A 13,474-nucleotide genomic window follows, 5' to 3' on the forward strand; every position below is an offset into this window, starting at 1 on the left:
GAAGCTGAGTCGCAGGTATGAAAAGCTGATGATCAGGTGTCTCTGTGTCTTACCTGTCTGTCACCTGGAGGAACTGCATTGATATTGCAGATCTGTGTTGTTTAATGGCGTTACCGCAACCTGATCACGTTAGTAAGAAGCAGTATTGACATGTTATACCTCGTTAGCTCAGATACATGAATTCAGATTTACCAGCATCGTAAGCGGTGGTGACTCCCAGCCTTTGAAGAGTCCCACTGCCTGTCTGTTCCTCCGTTATTTATATTATTTTAGTCTGGAAGTGTCCACACATAAAACATCTAATTTTTCTTAAAGAATTCCAGGTTTTGGATGTTGTCTTCCGAAGTCTTTGCAGACTGTCCAGCGTAGTGATTCGCAGCACATCTTTCATTTTGGCCTCTTCCCTCCTCCCGGCTGCCTGACAGGGTGTACGCTTGTTTTCTGCTCCAGTCCAGCTTGTGAAAGTGGTTTGGCTCTATCGTCTTCTGGTTCAGGATCGAACCGATAAGGCAGAACTGTAGCTGCCACAAACATTTGTTTACACGAGACGTGCAAAATGTGTCGTTGCCATGGTTGTTGCCGGAAAGCAACTACTTGTTGTACTACTACAGTTGATTGGTTACCAAGACTGTAATGATGAGCACTAAAAATGGTCGTAACAGGTCCTCTTTAATGGTGAGTGTTGACTTCCTGTCCAGGTGTCCAGTGGAGCTGTTTGGTGATTACAGCGTCAGAGACATGACCTTTAACCCCCCGGTGGCTCCGCCCAGCACCAAGAAGAAGGTAGAGGAACCAAACGCACCTTCATACATTGATGATGGTGTTAATGTTGACCTTTGACCTCCTGTTTCACACCTGAACGTTGATCAAAAAAATGTTTTCCTCTTCAGGATAGATTCTCAGGCGGAGCGACGCTGCTCGACCCCGAGCTGCAGAGACAAGTCCAGAGCGTCCTGACTGCTGCCGCCGCTGAGGACACTCAGCTGGACTTTACTGCTACACACACACCGACCCAGCACTGACACACACACACACACACACACACACACACACACACAAACAAATCTTTTCTAACAAATGTAAAAAACGTGACTTTTAAAAATTACAGTTTGACCTTCAAAATAAAAGCCTCCTCTCTAAGTTAATGAATGTAATAATCAGATGATATTGATCTGGTGTTTTATTCTGAAACTGGTTCTTTGCGTTGATGTAAATAATTAGAAAGTGTGACGGTCTCTGTGGTGGAGGTCTGGTCTCTGTGGTGACGTCTGGTCTCTGTGGTGGAGGTCTGGTCTCTGTGGTGAGGTCTGGTCTCTGTGGGGAGGTCTGGTCTCTGTGGTGGAGGTCTGGTCTCTGTGGTGACGTCTGGTCTCTGTGGTGACGTCTGGTCTCTGTGGTGGAGGTCTGGTCTCTGTGGGGAGGTCTGGTCTCTGTGGTGGAGGTCTGGTCTCTGTGGTAGAGGTCTGGTCTCTGTGGTGGAGGTCTGGTCTCTGTGGTGACGTCTGGTCTCTGTGGTGGAGGTCTGGTCTCTGTGGTGGAGGTCTGGTCTCTGTGGTGACGTCTGGTCTCTGTGGTGGAGGTCTGGTCTCTGTGGGGAGGTCTGGTCTCTGTGGTGACGTCTGGTCTCTGTGGTGGAGGTCTGGTCTCTGTGGTGACGTCTGGTCTCTGTGGTGGAGGTCTGGTCTCTGTGGTGACGTCTGGTCTCTGTGGTGGAGGTCTGGTCTCTGTGGTGACGTCTGGTCTCTGTGGTGGAGGTCTAAGCAGGTTAAATGTACGGTGGCCCTAAAGCTGAAAACATCTCATCAGTTTAACAACACATGAGCTTCAAATACTCACAGCACAATGGAAGTGTTTCCAAGGGATAGAAAAAAGTGACTGGACCGAAGGCTCAGCTAACAGCAAACAAACTCACCTGTAGCTCGCTAACAGCTAGCCATCGTCATAACTTCAAGTCAGGAAGTATTGAACGAGTGCCCCCGAGGTCCGTCACTTTTTTGCGTCCCCTGGAAACACTAATGTTGTGTTGCATGAATTTGCAGCTCATGTGTTGTTAAACTGATGAAGATGTTTGTGTTTTGAGCTTCAGGGCCACCGTAGAGATGACAGTGGATCTTTAAGATCATTATAAAACTGTTGGTCACTATATCAGATTCAGATCCACCTGTAACCATCATTCACTTCATTTATCTTTTTGACTCTCTGACCAACTGCCAAAAATAATAATGTATTATTATTAATGATATTAGCTAGTTTTCAGACTCTTCTCTGACCCTCCGGCCTCACCGTACACCCACTGTTTGACCTCGTCTATTTCCTGGATCAACACAGTTTCACCTGTGGAAAGTCAGGTGAGTCATGAGTCTTTACTGAATCAGGAAGGTGTTTATCCACCCGCCCCACGCTGTCCCAGCACCAGCTCTATGTCGTGCTGCAGCTGCTTGTGGAGGTCGTCCAGCTGCAGGTCTTCCTTCTTCAGATCCCAGGTGAAGTGACTCTGCAGCTGCTGCAGCCGGGAGCAGATGTCCTCACCTGCGTCACTGCAACACATGAAATGCTCATCACGCTGCTGAAGTCGGCGACACCTTCATTTTTACTTAGTGATGGTAGAAAGGGAATCAAACCGCAGAAGTTGTGGTTATCTGTTGTTCCCGTTTACTTATAAACATGTTGAGAACATGTGACTTCAGAAGTCAAGTTCACATGTTTTTGTCCTCTCTGGCCTTCCATACAGATTACTAACAGGCATTTGTATCTGGAACTGTAGTTTTATAAACTTGTGCAGTTTGTTTTCTGCCTGTGAACTTTGTGTGATGATGTCACAGTGTCAAGAGACAGGGAGAGAGGGCAGGATCTCCAGCTTCTGACCAATCAGTGTCTTTGGAATTCAGCTACACCTTTTTGAATGCTATGGTGTTTCACATGTTCCATAGTGGTTCTGTGTGTAACGTACAGCACAAACACTGAGAGAACCAGAACCCACATGGTTATAATAATGGATGTCTCTCTCTCTCTCTCTCTCTCTCCCCCATTTCAATGTTCAGAGAGACTTCATCAGAAAACAATGTCTTGAAACTGGAAAAGTGAGATGACATGTCCCCCTCCTCCCCTTCCCCGTGTACTTAATAATCTCATCTCTATACAGACGAAACCAAAGTAACGATGCCTTCACTGTCTCCACTGACGCCTCGTACAGAAGAGAATTAGACAGGAGGACAACTTAAAAACTCTCTGTGAGGAGCAGCAGCAACACAACTCTGTCTCAGACACAAAACCACCACAGAGACATAATCAGTCAGACTCCACAGTAACTGTACAAACATCGATCTGAAACTACAGCAGGTCACTGTAACACACCTCCAACAACATGGGGACACAGTGACGGCAACAGCAGCATTTATTTGAAGTTGTGTGACAGTGAGAAACAGGTTAGTGTTTTTAAATCTACATTTAAGACGCATGTCACTGTTTCAGCAGAGTGATTTATGCTTCAACATACGTAAATTAAAATGACACATTAATGAGGTTTAACTAATGTCTAATATCAGAACACTGACCAAACCAAATAAATCGCATTCAGGTTTAATGATAAGTTGTTAATGCTCTAACTGCAGATGTGACTTCGTCTACATTTACTCATGTGTCACATACTTTTATCCAAAGAGACTCACAGTGAGCCTCATCACTAAAGCTTCGGTGGAGTAGGAGACCTTGGTATAAGGATTCAGTTCTACTTTTAATATTCATACATCTATTCAATAAGTGAAGGTAACCAGGTAAACTGATGATAAAATGACTTCTAACTGATGACAGGTGCAACAGTACAGCAGTGATTATAATCAAAGTGCACTCAGATGTCTCTACAGCTCCATGCGCAGTGTACACAGAGCAGACAGGTACTTGTCATTGTCTTCATCACAGTCCAAAGCTTTCTCATAAAATTCAGCAGCTTTCTTCTTGTCATCTTCAGCTTTTGCCAACACAGCCAGCAGAGCGTAGGCCTGGCCGTCGTTCCCGTCTTCTGAGAGACGTCGCTCTGCGATCTGCTTCAGCCTCTGGAGTAAAAACAGGAGGAACAAGAGCTGAAGATGAATTTATGTTTGATATCACACTACACCTGCCTTCAGACAGCCATCTGACAACACTGACGACGTTGGCCACTATTAAGAACTCTGATGACTCTAACGACTCTAAATTTAACGAACAGACGTTTAATTTTGTTTTGAAATGAAAACCAGGTAGATGTTAAAACCTAATGTTGGCTGATTGACATTTAGCAGACGTTGGGTTTTCCTCACAACTAGAACATCTGTATTTCATACGTCATAAGACGTGTGGAAGAAGTTTGATTTTGGCTCCTTAACAACACAACTTAAAACTAATTAAATATCAGTATCAGCTGTCGTCAGTGTTGGTGGTCGGCTGGGTGCCTGCAGGGACTACATTCAAATTAAAACAAAAGGTTTATGTGTTAATTCAAATTAGTTACAGCTCCAGTGAGATTTATCTGCTGTCTCTAGTGGACAAAAACCATCCTCCCTTGCTATTGTCACTGCGTAATTCTCCTCTGACCCGACTCCATCAAACAGGACAGTGAACATTCACCTGCTGCTAACTCAGTAACATGACTTATAAAAAGGCAAAAGCCTCATTGTCAGCTTTGTCACATTTCCTGATGGACTGCTGCTGCTGTGGGTCATTCACTTCATGTCTTGCCTGAAGAAAGACACGATGTTGTCAACAGCGATGAGACACATGGTGTCCCACTTGTACCATGGCTGTACAGTATCCACTGTTGCTTTACCGTTTGGGTGCAAAATGCTTACTGGGTCATTCTGAGTGGCTGAGCAAGAATGTCCTGTTTTCTCAGTGGAGAATGGGAGAGACTAAACAGTAGAGTGATCTCTAATACTAGAGTTATAATAACCTTCATTATGTAAGACTGCATTAGCAGGTCTGTGAAACCTGATGCTTACCTTTGCGCATAGTTTGGACTCCCGTGTCTTCGATGTTAATAGCAGTCCCTGTTGGGTGAATGAAACACGGGCCAATGTTAGGTTCAGTCAAGCCAGATAACAAAACGTTCTCCTGGGTATCTTGAACTTGCTTTGTAGTAAAGGCCCCTGGAGCAATCTTAACCAGATGCCCAAATCACCTCAACTCGCTTGTTTCAATGCAAAGGAGCAGCAACTCTACTCTGAGCTCCCCCCAGATGGCAGACCTCCTCACCCTATCTCTAAGACTGAGCCAGACACCCCTATGGAGGAAATCCATTTCAGCAGCTTGTATCTGTGATTTCATTCTTTTGGTCACTAACCAATTATATGACCAGAGGTGAGTGTTTAAAAGAAGGTGGACTGGTAAATCAAGAGCTTAGCTCTCTGTTTCTGGCCCAGCCCCCTCTTCACCACAATGGTCTGGTGCAGTGTCTGCTTTACTGCTGCCAATCTCCCGCTCCATCCTAACCTCACTCATGAACCAGTCCCAACTGAAAGAGATCAATCCACCGATGACCCTCATCTCAGAACAAATGGATTGATCATTTTCTTTTGTAGTTGTGATAAGTTCAATCTGTGAATGTGAGTGTGTAGTCCAAATGTATTACAAATGACAAATTGTGTTAGCAACACACATGCAGACATAAACCTACCTGGGTGTAATGATCGATCGCTTCAGCCTCCTTTTTGGTGTGATAGAAATGAAAGTCAGCATAGCGCTGATGGACAGCCTGACAAATGCTGTTTTCTGACTCTGACTCTAACATCTTCAAGCCCTGCTGGAACAGCTCCTCAGCCCTGACAGAGACAGAAATAATGGTGATTAGTCCAAGAAAAGAAAGACAGACAGACAGACAGACAGACAAGTACCTGCTGAAGTCCTTTTCCTCTCCATACAGCAGTGCCAGATCAGCAATTGCAAGGAGAAATGAAGTCTTTATCTTGACAGCTTCCTCAAGGTGGTGAATACACAGGCGCCTCCACTGCTTCACTCCTATTGTAGCGCAGTAGAACATAGGGTAGATTAGAGTTTTTATGGCATAGCAAATTACTTTTAGACCGACGTGTGTGTGTGTGTGTGTATACTTTGGATGTTGGAGGGTTTCTTGGTCTGCTCAGCAATCTTCTTATTCTTGTAGCACAGAGCCAGCTGATGGTGGAGGAAGGCTGACTGACTGGTCCTCTTCAGTGCTTTCTCCAGCAGATCAATGGACCGCTCAATTTCACCCTGGCACATGGTCAGATATGAACAGATCATTTTTAGGTCAGAAAGAACATTTCCAGTAAAGTATTTCAGTGGCTCAGCATCTGGATGCCTCAGGACTCCGGTGGGATTATCCCATCTGACCTGGGAAGCAGCACTTCCTGAATCCCCCAAGAAGTGCTGGAGGATGTGTCTCAAAGGAAGGACTTCCTGAATATTCTGTTTAGCTTCCTGCCACCATGGCCGAGATCCAGAATAAATGGATGGTTGGAAATATAAGAGAAGTTCTACCTAATTCTGACCTACCTGACTGCGAAGGTACTTGGCAATATAGCGGGTGACATGAGGGTTTTCTGGACCGATCTTCAGTGCTCTCTCTACCAGGCCTTCAGCCTCTTGGTGTTTCCGGTAGCCGACCAGCTTCAGAGCCAGCATTGACATCAGGACCCCATCATCAGGGTTGATGTCCAGGGCTCTGCGGAGCTGTTTAGTGGCCGGGGACTCCTCAGATTCCAGGGGTTTTTGGCAACCTGCCTGTAAATGAGACTCTGGTCAGTTTACTGTTTCAAATTCTTGGGCTGAGAAATCTTCTATCAGCTTCAGTATTTCAGGTTGGTATTCCCTACAATAAAGATAGTGGAAACCACGTTATTTTGTTTCATAGACAAAAGAACTCCCCCACAATTTTTCACACCTGGGGATGACCCTCCCCCAGGGACCTTACTGACCAGTGACTGTTGGTCATTGTGTGAGATGTGACCCCCTTGGGGGTCAGACAAACAAAACCAGCTTGTTCTCTCTCTCTCCTCTCCCTGGCTTGCCTAGGAACAACATCTCTGTGCAGCAGCATCAGGTCAGCACTTGGGACAATAGGTTGCCTGCAGGCCTGCTCACAGCAGACACAGCACTCTCTCACTCTGCTCTTCAACAGCAGCGACACGAGTGAACGAGTACTTCATCGCCAGCAGCCACGACGCACAGGACTCTTAACCTTTGGCAATGTACATGTTTGGTTAATGTATCCACTTAGCTCAATGTTTGTAAGGTTTGCTTAGGTTCTGGTTAGCCACACTGTTGACTTGATACTCATATGTTCAGACACATACCTGTAGCACATCCCAGCGCTAGGACTTGCATGCAGCTAACACCCTTTTTAACCTGGCACACTTTTAGTCTACATGTGGAGTTACTGATTAATGTTAATATTTTAAATATTAAGATTTTCTTGATTTATGATGGCCAATACAACCAATGCCCAACATAATGGTGCCCTGTATGAGGCTGAGTACCAATGACGAACAATCCATAATCACTGATGGATCCCCCAACTCAGTGTGCCAGTTTGGTGCAACATGTTTTAATTTCATTCACTGTCATCACTTTCATTAGAAAACTTACTGCTTCTGTGCGGGAAAGGGCGATAGCAAGGCCAGCGTTCCACTCGCTGTCATCAGGCTGCAGCTCCAAAGCTTTGCAGAAACAGTCAATGGCTTTGGGATAGTAAGACCTCGAAAACTTGAGGTAGGTCCACGCCTTTTCTCCATACACCTCTGTGTGGAGGACTGTAGAGGAGCCAGTAGGATACTTCACCTGTTGAGAGAGAAGGAAGAACGAGTCCACAGTTGAAACCAGTCCTAATACAAGTTCCTCAGAGCAGTGTCTGGATACTCACCAGTATGTTGTCAACTCTCTGACAGTAGCTTTCTGACTGAGTGTAGTCTCCGGTGTGATACTTCAGCCAGGCCAGGTCTCCATACGTCACGATGAGCCGCTGCTCACTCTCCTGGCCATAACACTCTCTGGTCTTCTCTTCTGATTGGTTGAGAAGTGACACCGCATCCTTTGGCCGATCCTGAAGATACCTGAGGACAGATATATGACAGAGGTGGAAATCACGTTCAGTTCAGTTTAACGACAGTAAGTTAGTTAACATTAAGTGAACACATCACAGTTTAAATACTGGGTGAGCTAATCGACGGCTGCTAGTGCTGCTTTAGTTTCTAAAGGAAGAACTCATTAGTATAAACCACCACAGTAAAACAAACCCAGGAAAAAGAGCTTTTGCACACTGGTCTGTTCTGTCTGTGTAACTCCTGTGTTTGTAACTCTCAGCCAGGTGAGCGGACACTGGAGCTACTCTACCTGACGTAAGCCAAGAAGCTATAGGAGCGAGCCACGGCACCCCGCTGTCCCAGCTGAAGCTCTATATGGTCCTGGAGTCGAGTGCTGAGGTTTTCCAGCTCTATGTCGTCCTTTCTCAGATCCCAGGTGAAGCGACTCTGCAGCTGCAGAAGTCTGGAGTGTAGAGCGCTGCGAGAATCACTGCGAGAGAGTCGTGAAGAGAAGCTGACCACCAGTGAAGGTACATACACATCTGGACTGGGCTGACCCTGACACATCGACCTGGTTTCTAGTGGCAGGTGTCCTGTCAGTAATTTACAGATATCTCTTTAGAGTGCTAACTCGAGCTGTAATAGAGCTACTAAGAGATACTGGTAGAGAGCTAATACTGCCCTCTATAGGCAGAACACAGCAACTACAGAAACTGTGATGACTTTCATTCACTTTTCGTTTCACTTTATGTCTTTTTAGGTGGATTTATTCCAAACAGATCATTACGATAGAACCTATACTACAGCTGCACCTATGTCTCTGGATCTACCAACAAACTGTTTGTTAAATAAAATGAATTCTCGGTTTATTAGTATTTACAAGTGTTTCTGTGTTTGGATCAGTTTCTATCAGTCTCAGTACAATTAATATTGATATCAATATAATACATTAATTTACTATTATTACATTCAACAAAAAATCTTTAATGAGTGGAACTCCACTAATCAACTCAACATTAAACTCTGATAACTGCTGCAGAGACAGGGACGTTTAGTTTATAGTGTGATCTGTCACTGAAGAGACATTCAGGTACTGTCAGACAGACTAATACTGATTTTATGATGATGTATCACAGACTGATTCACTGCTTTTATTTTTTAGTTTCATATGTTAAACTGAAGCAAACTCACCTCATGATGAAATGTTCCAAGTTCAGACTCAGCTGGAAAACAGAAATCACCCGAACAAGGTCTGATGATGATGAGGATGAGTTTATAGATCTAACTGCTTCATCAGCTCAGAGACTGAACAGAAATTCAGACCTGAGATCAGACAAAGAAACGAAACTGAAACAGTCTAATGATGGCTTCACTGCTCCCTCTGAAATCATGTAAAGAAGAGAGTTGAGATAGATGACAAAGATGTTGATGATTTACCACAGAAGAAAACCTGTGTATCTTTCTTATGAGTGAATACTGACACAGTCTCATCTCACATCAAGATGATTTCATGTGGAAGCCACAGACTGGGGTTGTTTTTTTGTCTCTTTGTGGTTGTTTTCTGTGTCACTGATCCTAAACTGCACGAGTATCAGTTCATATTTCCAGCAGCAAAAACATTTCTCCTTCAAGCTTTTTGGATGAAGCATGTATTCAGTCTTTGTAACATATTGCACAGTCACATCTGCAGATTTGAGAACAATCTTTATCCACCAATAACCCTGAAACTATTAAAATCAGTGAGGTGTTGTAGTGACTTCTACCAACCGCCAGATGTCGCTGTGCTACTGAGTTTAAAATCACAACGCTTCACTGAGATGCCTTCAAAGACCTTCAGTAACACACCAGCCTCCTTCAGTTTCTGCTGGTTTTAGTGTTTGATGGTCAGACTCAGTTGATGAGCTCTGATCCACAGTGATCAGGTTAAGTTGCTTTTAGTGCTGAACGCATTTGTGATGATACGGATATGAAACCATCACACACCACCATCACCTGGTGTTTGTTCCACCGTCATCAGCCTCCTGAACAAGTGTGAGTTCTGTAGGAAAACACCTGAGTTTCAGTCACTTGGAGATTCTTTGATAACAATGTACAGGAGCACAAGTGGTTATTATCACTGCAGGGCTTCACCATGTGGCTGTTTTCAGTTACTGCAGTTGTGCTGTTTGGCTCAACTGGTAGAGCTCGTACCACTCAGGGTAAGTCTGTGGGTTCGAGTCCGACCCATGGCCCTTTGTTACATGTAATTCCCTCTCTCCTCCCAACTTTCCTGTCACTCTCTCACTGTCTCTATATGAATAAAGGCAAAGTAAAATGTGTAAAAACATGAAGAAGTAAAAGAGAGAACATTACATCTATTCTAGCATCTGTATACTGTCCTCCTGTCAAGGTTTAAAGCTCAAACGTTCGTTTTTAAGGCTGCGATGGTTCAACACAAACCATCTCTTGTTTTAAATGAAGCGAGAGATAAAGGAGTGTGGAGGCGTCTCTTACTAATGAGGCATCACATAAACACTGGACATCAAACTTCAGAAACATCTTCACATTCAGCTTCTAAATCTAGATTTGAATTCATGTTTATCTGTAGTTTTACTGCATCTTAATTCATTTCATCTTATGTAAAATATGATTCTTATAATTCTTAGTTACCGCAGTTGTGCTGTTTGGCCACCAGAGGAAGCTGAGCACCAGAGGACTGTTCATTCTTCCTCCAGTCTGTTTGAGATTCATATTCATATGTTATTCATTTATATTCAGTTGATGTTTGAAGATTGTGTGTTTTCTTTAGAACCACACAGGAGAACATGTCTCCAGTCCGTCCTCAGGACTCATCCCCTCAGCACAGACAGGACTCCACAGCTTCATACAGATCGACCTCTGACATGTGACCAGCACAGACCCTGGAGACCTGGAGACCAGCAGGGAAGTGGAGGAGGCGCTTTCTCTCCTTATAAGGGCATGTGGGTGTGGAGCAGAGGTTGTGGGCGGGGCCAGAGCTGATCTGATAGAAGAGCAGCTGTGATGATGAAACTCACCCATTTAGCTGCGACTCTCAGACTGAACATACCATGGATCTCTCTGATGGCAGGATGTTGCTGCAGCCTCTCTGGACCTTCCTCCTGGGACACTCCTCCCTCCTGCGCTCGCCGTTCTTCCCCGTCTTCTTCTCCGTCTCCGTCTACCTGTCCTTCTGCCTGCCCTTCCTGCTGCTGGACTTGCTGTCCTCCAGGTGGGCCCTGGTGCGCAGGTACAAGCTGCAGCCTCAGAGCTCCGTTAGCTGGGCCTCAGTGCAGAGCTGCCTGACTCTGACACTTTACAACCACCTGGTCTTCATCTTCCCGCTGACCGTGATGCACTGGTACCTGAGGCCAGTCCACCTGCCCGAGGAGGCCCCGCACCTCCCCCGCCTGCTGGCTCAGGTGCTGGTCTGCCTGCTGCTCTTCGACTTCCAGAGCTTCATCTGGCACCTGCTGCACCACAGAGTCCCCTGGCTGTACCGCACCTTCCACAAGGTCCGTACCTGTTCACCTGTTCACCTGTGATCAGCTGCTGCTCATCACCTCCTCTTCTTCACCTGATCTTCTTCACCTCCTCTTCATCAGCTCCTCTTCTTCTCCTCCTTGGAGTCTGGAGAGACTTTGTACCTAGAGCTCAAATTATTGATCAAGTAATCAGTTAAGTCTCCTGACAGAAGAAATGATCATTTATTGATAATTGATTGATTATTAAAAATACCAACTTCTTTTTTTTCCTGAACCTCTTTCAGATTCTTGATCCAGCAGATAAACAATGAAATGCCATTATGATCAATCAATCAGTAATCTATTGTCTGTGGCTCCGCCCTCATGTTTCTTCTTCTCCTGCTCCTCAGGTGCACCACACCTTCACTTCCACCTCCGCCCTGACCACTGAGTACTCCGGGGCCTGGGAGACTCTCTGCCTGGGCTTCTTTGCTGCCGCCAACCCCCTCCTGCTGGGCGCCCACCCCCTCACCGAGCTGGCCTTCTTCCTGCTCAACATCTGGCTGTCGGTGGAGGACCACTGCGGCTACGACCTGCCCTGGGCCACCCACCGTCTGGTGCCGCTGGGGCTGTACGGGGGTGCCCGCCACCATGACCTCCACCACCTCAAGTCCAAGTGCAACTACGCCCCCTACTTCACCCACTGGGACCGGCTGGCCGGGACACTGTGCACGGAACAATGAGCGGTGAAGGACCAGATTCTGGACTGAAAGTCCTGGACACTTTTATTTACACTTGTTAATATCTATTTATTTACGCGTGTATTTATTTATGAAAATGTAGCAGTTTTAAATGTTTCATTATTATATAACTTATAATATAACTTATTATATAAGTTTTATTTACTTAAAACAAGAAGGAGACGAATCATTTTGATCAAAGGAAACATGTTCCATGTGGAAACAGGAGATATATACATATAGAAACTGTATATATTTATATACTGTATATACAGAGAGACTGAATCATTGCACTATGACAGAACCAGAACTGCAGGAAAACTTGTTTTGCAGTGCATTATGGGTATTAATTAATGTTATTGAAACATGTTCTGGTGCAGCTGAGTCGTTAAAGAAATCTTTAACGCGACAGAAGAAATGTTCATATTGAACAAACCTGCTGAATCTTCTGTATTCAAATATTAATGAAATGTTGTAATAAGCTACAGGTCAGTGATTCTGTTCCAGAGTCAGAGGATCGGCTTCATTTAAGGTGGAACACAGGAAGTGAGATGAGAGAGGTGATGAGGATGAAGCAGGTGATGAGGATGAGGCAGGTGATGAAGATGAGGCAGGTGATGAAGATGAGGCAGCTGATAAGGATGAGGCGGGTGATGAAGATGAGGCAGGTGATGAAGATGATGCAGGTGATGAGGATGAGGCAGCTGATAAGGATGAGGCAGGTGATGAAGATGAGGCAGCCGATAAGGATGAGGCAGGCGATGAGGATGAGGCAGGTGATGAAGATGAGGCAGGTGATGAAGATGAGGCAGGTGATGAACATGAGGCAGGTGATGAAGATGAAGCAGGTGATGAGGATGAGGCAGGTGATGAGGATGAGGCAGGTGATGAAGATGAGGCAGGCGATGAAGATGAGGCAGCCGATAAGGATGAGGCAGGCGATGAGGATGAGGCAGGTGATGAAGATGTAACTGAATACAAACAGTATTGTGTGAAGTGACAGTCTGTGTCACCGACCAGTGAATAAACTTGTAACAGACACTTTCTGCTTCTTGTTTTGTTCCAGCTACACACAGAGGGGAGGGGGGCCAGGGGCAGGCCAGGGGCCAGGGGCAGGCCAGGGGCCAGGGGCAGGCCAGGGGCCAGGGGCAGGCCAGGGGCCAGGGGGAGCGGGGTGGGGGTGGGGGTGGGGGTGGGGGGGCAGGCGAGTGGCCCTGGGGCAAGCCTCAGGAGCAGTTAGTGT

The 13,474-nt window shown here is 45.6% G+C and overlaps 3 protein-coding genes across 4 annotated transcripts in view; 2 read left to right on the top strand and 1 right to left on the bottom strand.

The window, feature by feature from the left end:
- Positions 1-1,162, top strand: part of noc3l (NOC3-like DNA replication regulator) — a 7,574-nt gene extending 6,412 nt beyond the window's left edge. Inside the window, exons 19-21 of the mRNA XM_056366553.1 lie at positions 1-15; positions 699-783; positions 891-1,162. The exon at positions 1-15 is cut by the window's left edge and continues 83 nt beyond it. Coding sequence (XP_056222528.1) covers positions 1-15; positions 699-783; positions 891-1,022 — 232 coding nt within the window. The 3' untranslated portion in view covers positions 1,023-1,162. The remainder of the gene's footprint in view (positions 16-698; positions 784-890) is intronic.
- Positions 1,163-3,319: 2,157 nt separating this feature from the next.
- LOC130162797 (interferon-induced protein with tetratricopeptide repeats 5-like) lies at positions 3,320-9,365 on the bottom strand. Of its 2 annotated transcripts, none has more exons than XM_056366632.1 (10): positions 9,222-9,365; positions 8,341-8,623; positions 7,871-8,060; positions 7,597-7,788; positions 6,505-6,732; positions 6,081-6,222; positions 5,865-5,988; positions 5,648-5,792; positions 4,974-5,021; positions 3,320-4,052 (listed from the first exon to the last, which is right to left on the bottom strand). In XM_056366632.1, the coding sequence occupies exons 2-10, from the start codon at positions 8,595-8,597 to the stop codon at positions 3,858-3,860; spliced, it is 1,521 nt and encodes a 506-aa protein (XP_056222607.1). In that variant the 5' UTR covers positions 8,598-8,623; positions 9,222-9,365; the 3' UTR covers positions 3,320-3,857. The 2 variants fall into 2 exon arrangements, with proteins under 2 accessions (XP_056222607.1, XP_056222608.1); XM_056366633.1 differs by having other exon boundaries at positions 3,373-4,052; positions 8,341-8,520.
- ch25h (cholesterol 25-hydroxylase) lies at positions 8,424-13,272 on the top strand. The gene is made up of 3 exons (XM_056366634.1): positions 8,424-8,560; positions 10,819-11,542; positions 11,902-13,272. Exons 2-3 carry the CDS (start codon positions 11,099-11,101, stop codon positions 12,232-12,234), a joined length of 777 nt encoding a protein of 258 aa, XP_056222609.1. The 5' UTR covers positions 8,424-8,560; positions 10,819-11,098; the 3' UTR covers positions 12,235-13,272.
- The last annotated feature ends 202 nt before the right edge of the window (positions 13,273-13,474 follow it).

This window comes from Seriola aureovittata, chromosome 21 (assembly GCF_021018895.1).
Source record: "Seriola aureovittata isolate HTS-2021-v1 ecotype China chromosome 21, ASM2101889v1, whole genome shotgun sequence".
NCBI classification, from domain to species: Eukaryota; Metazoa; Chordata; class Actinopteri; order Carangiformes; family Carangidae; genus Seriola; species Seriola aureovittata.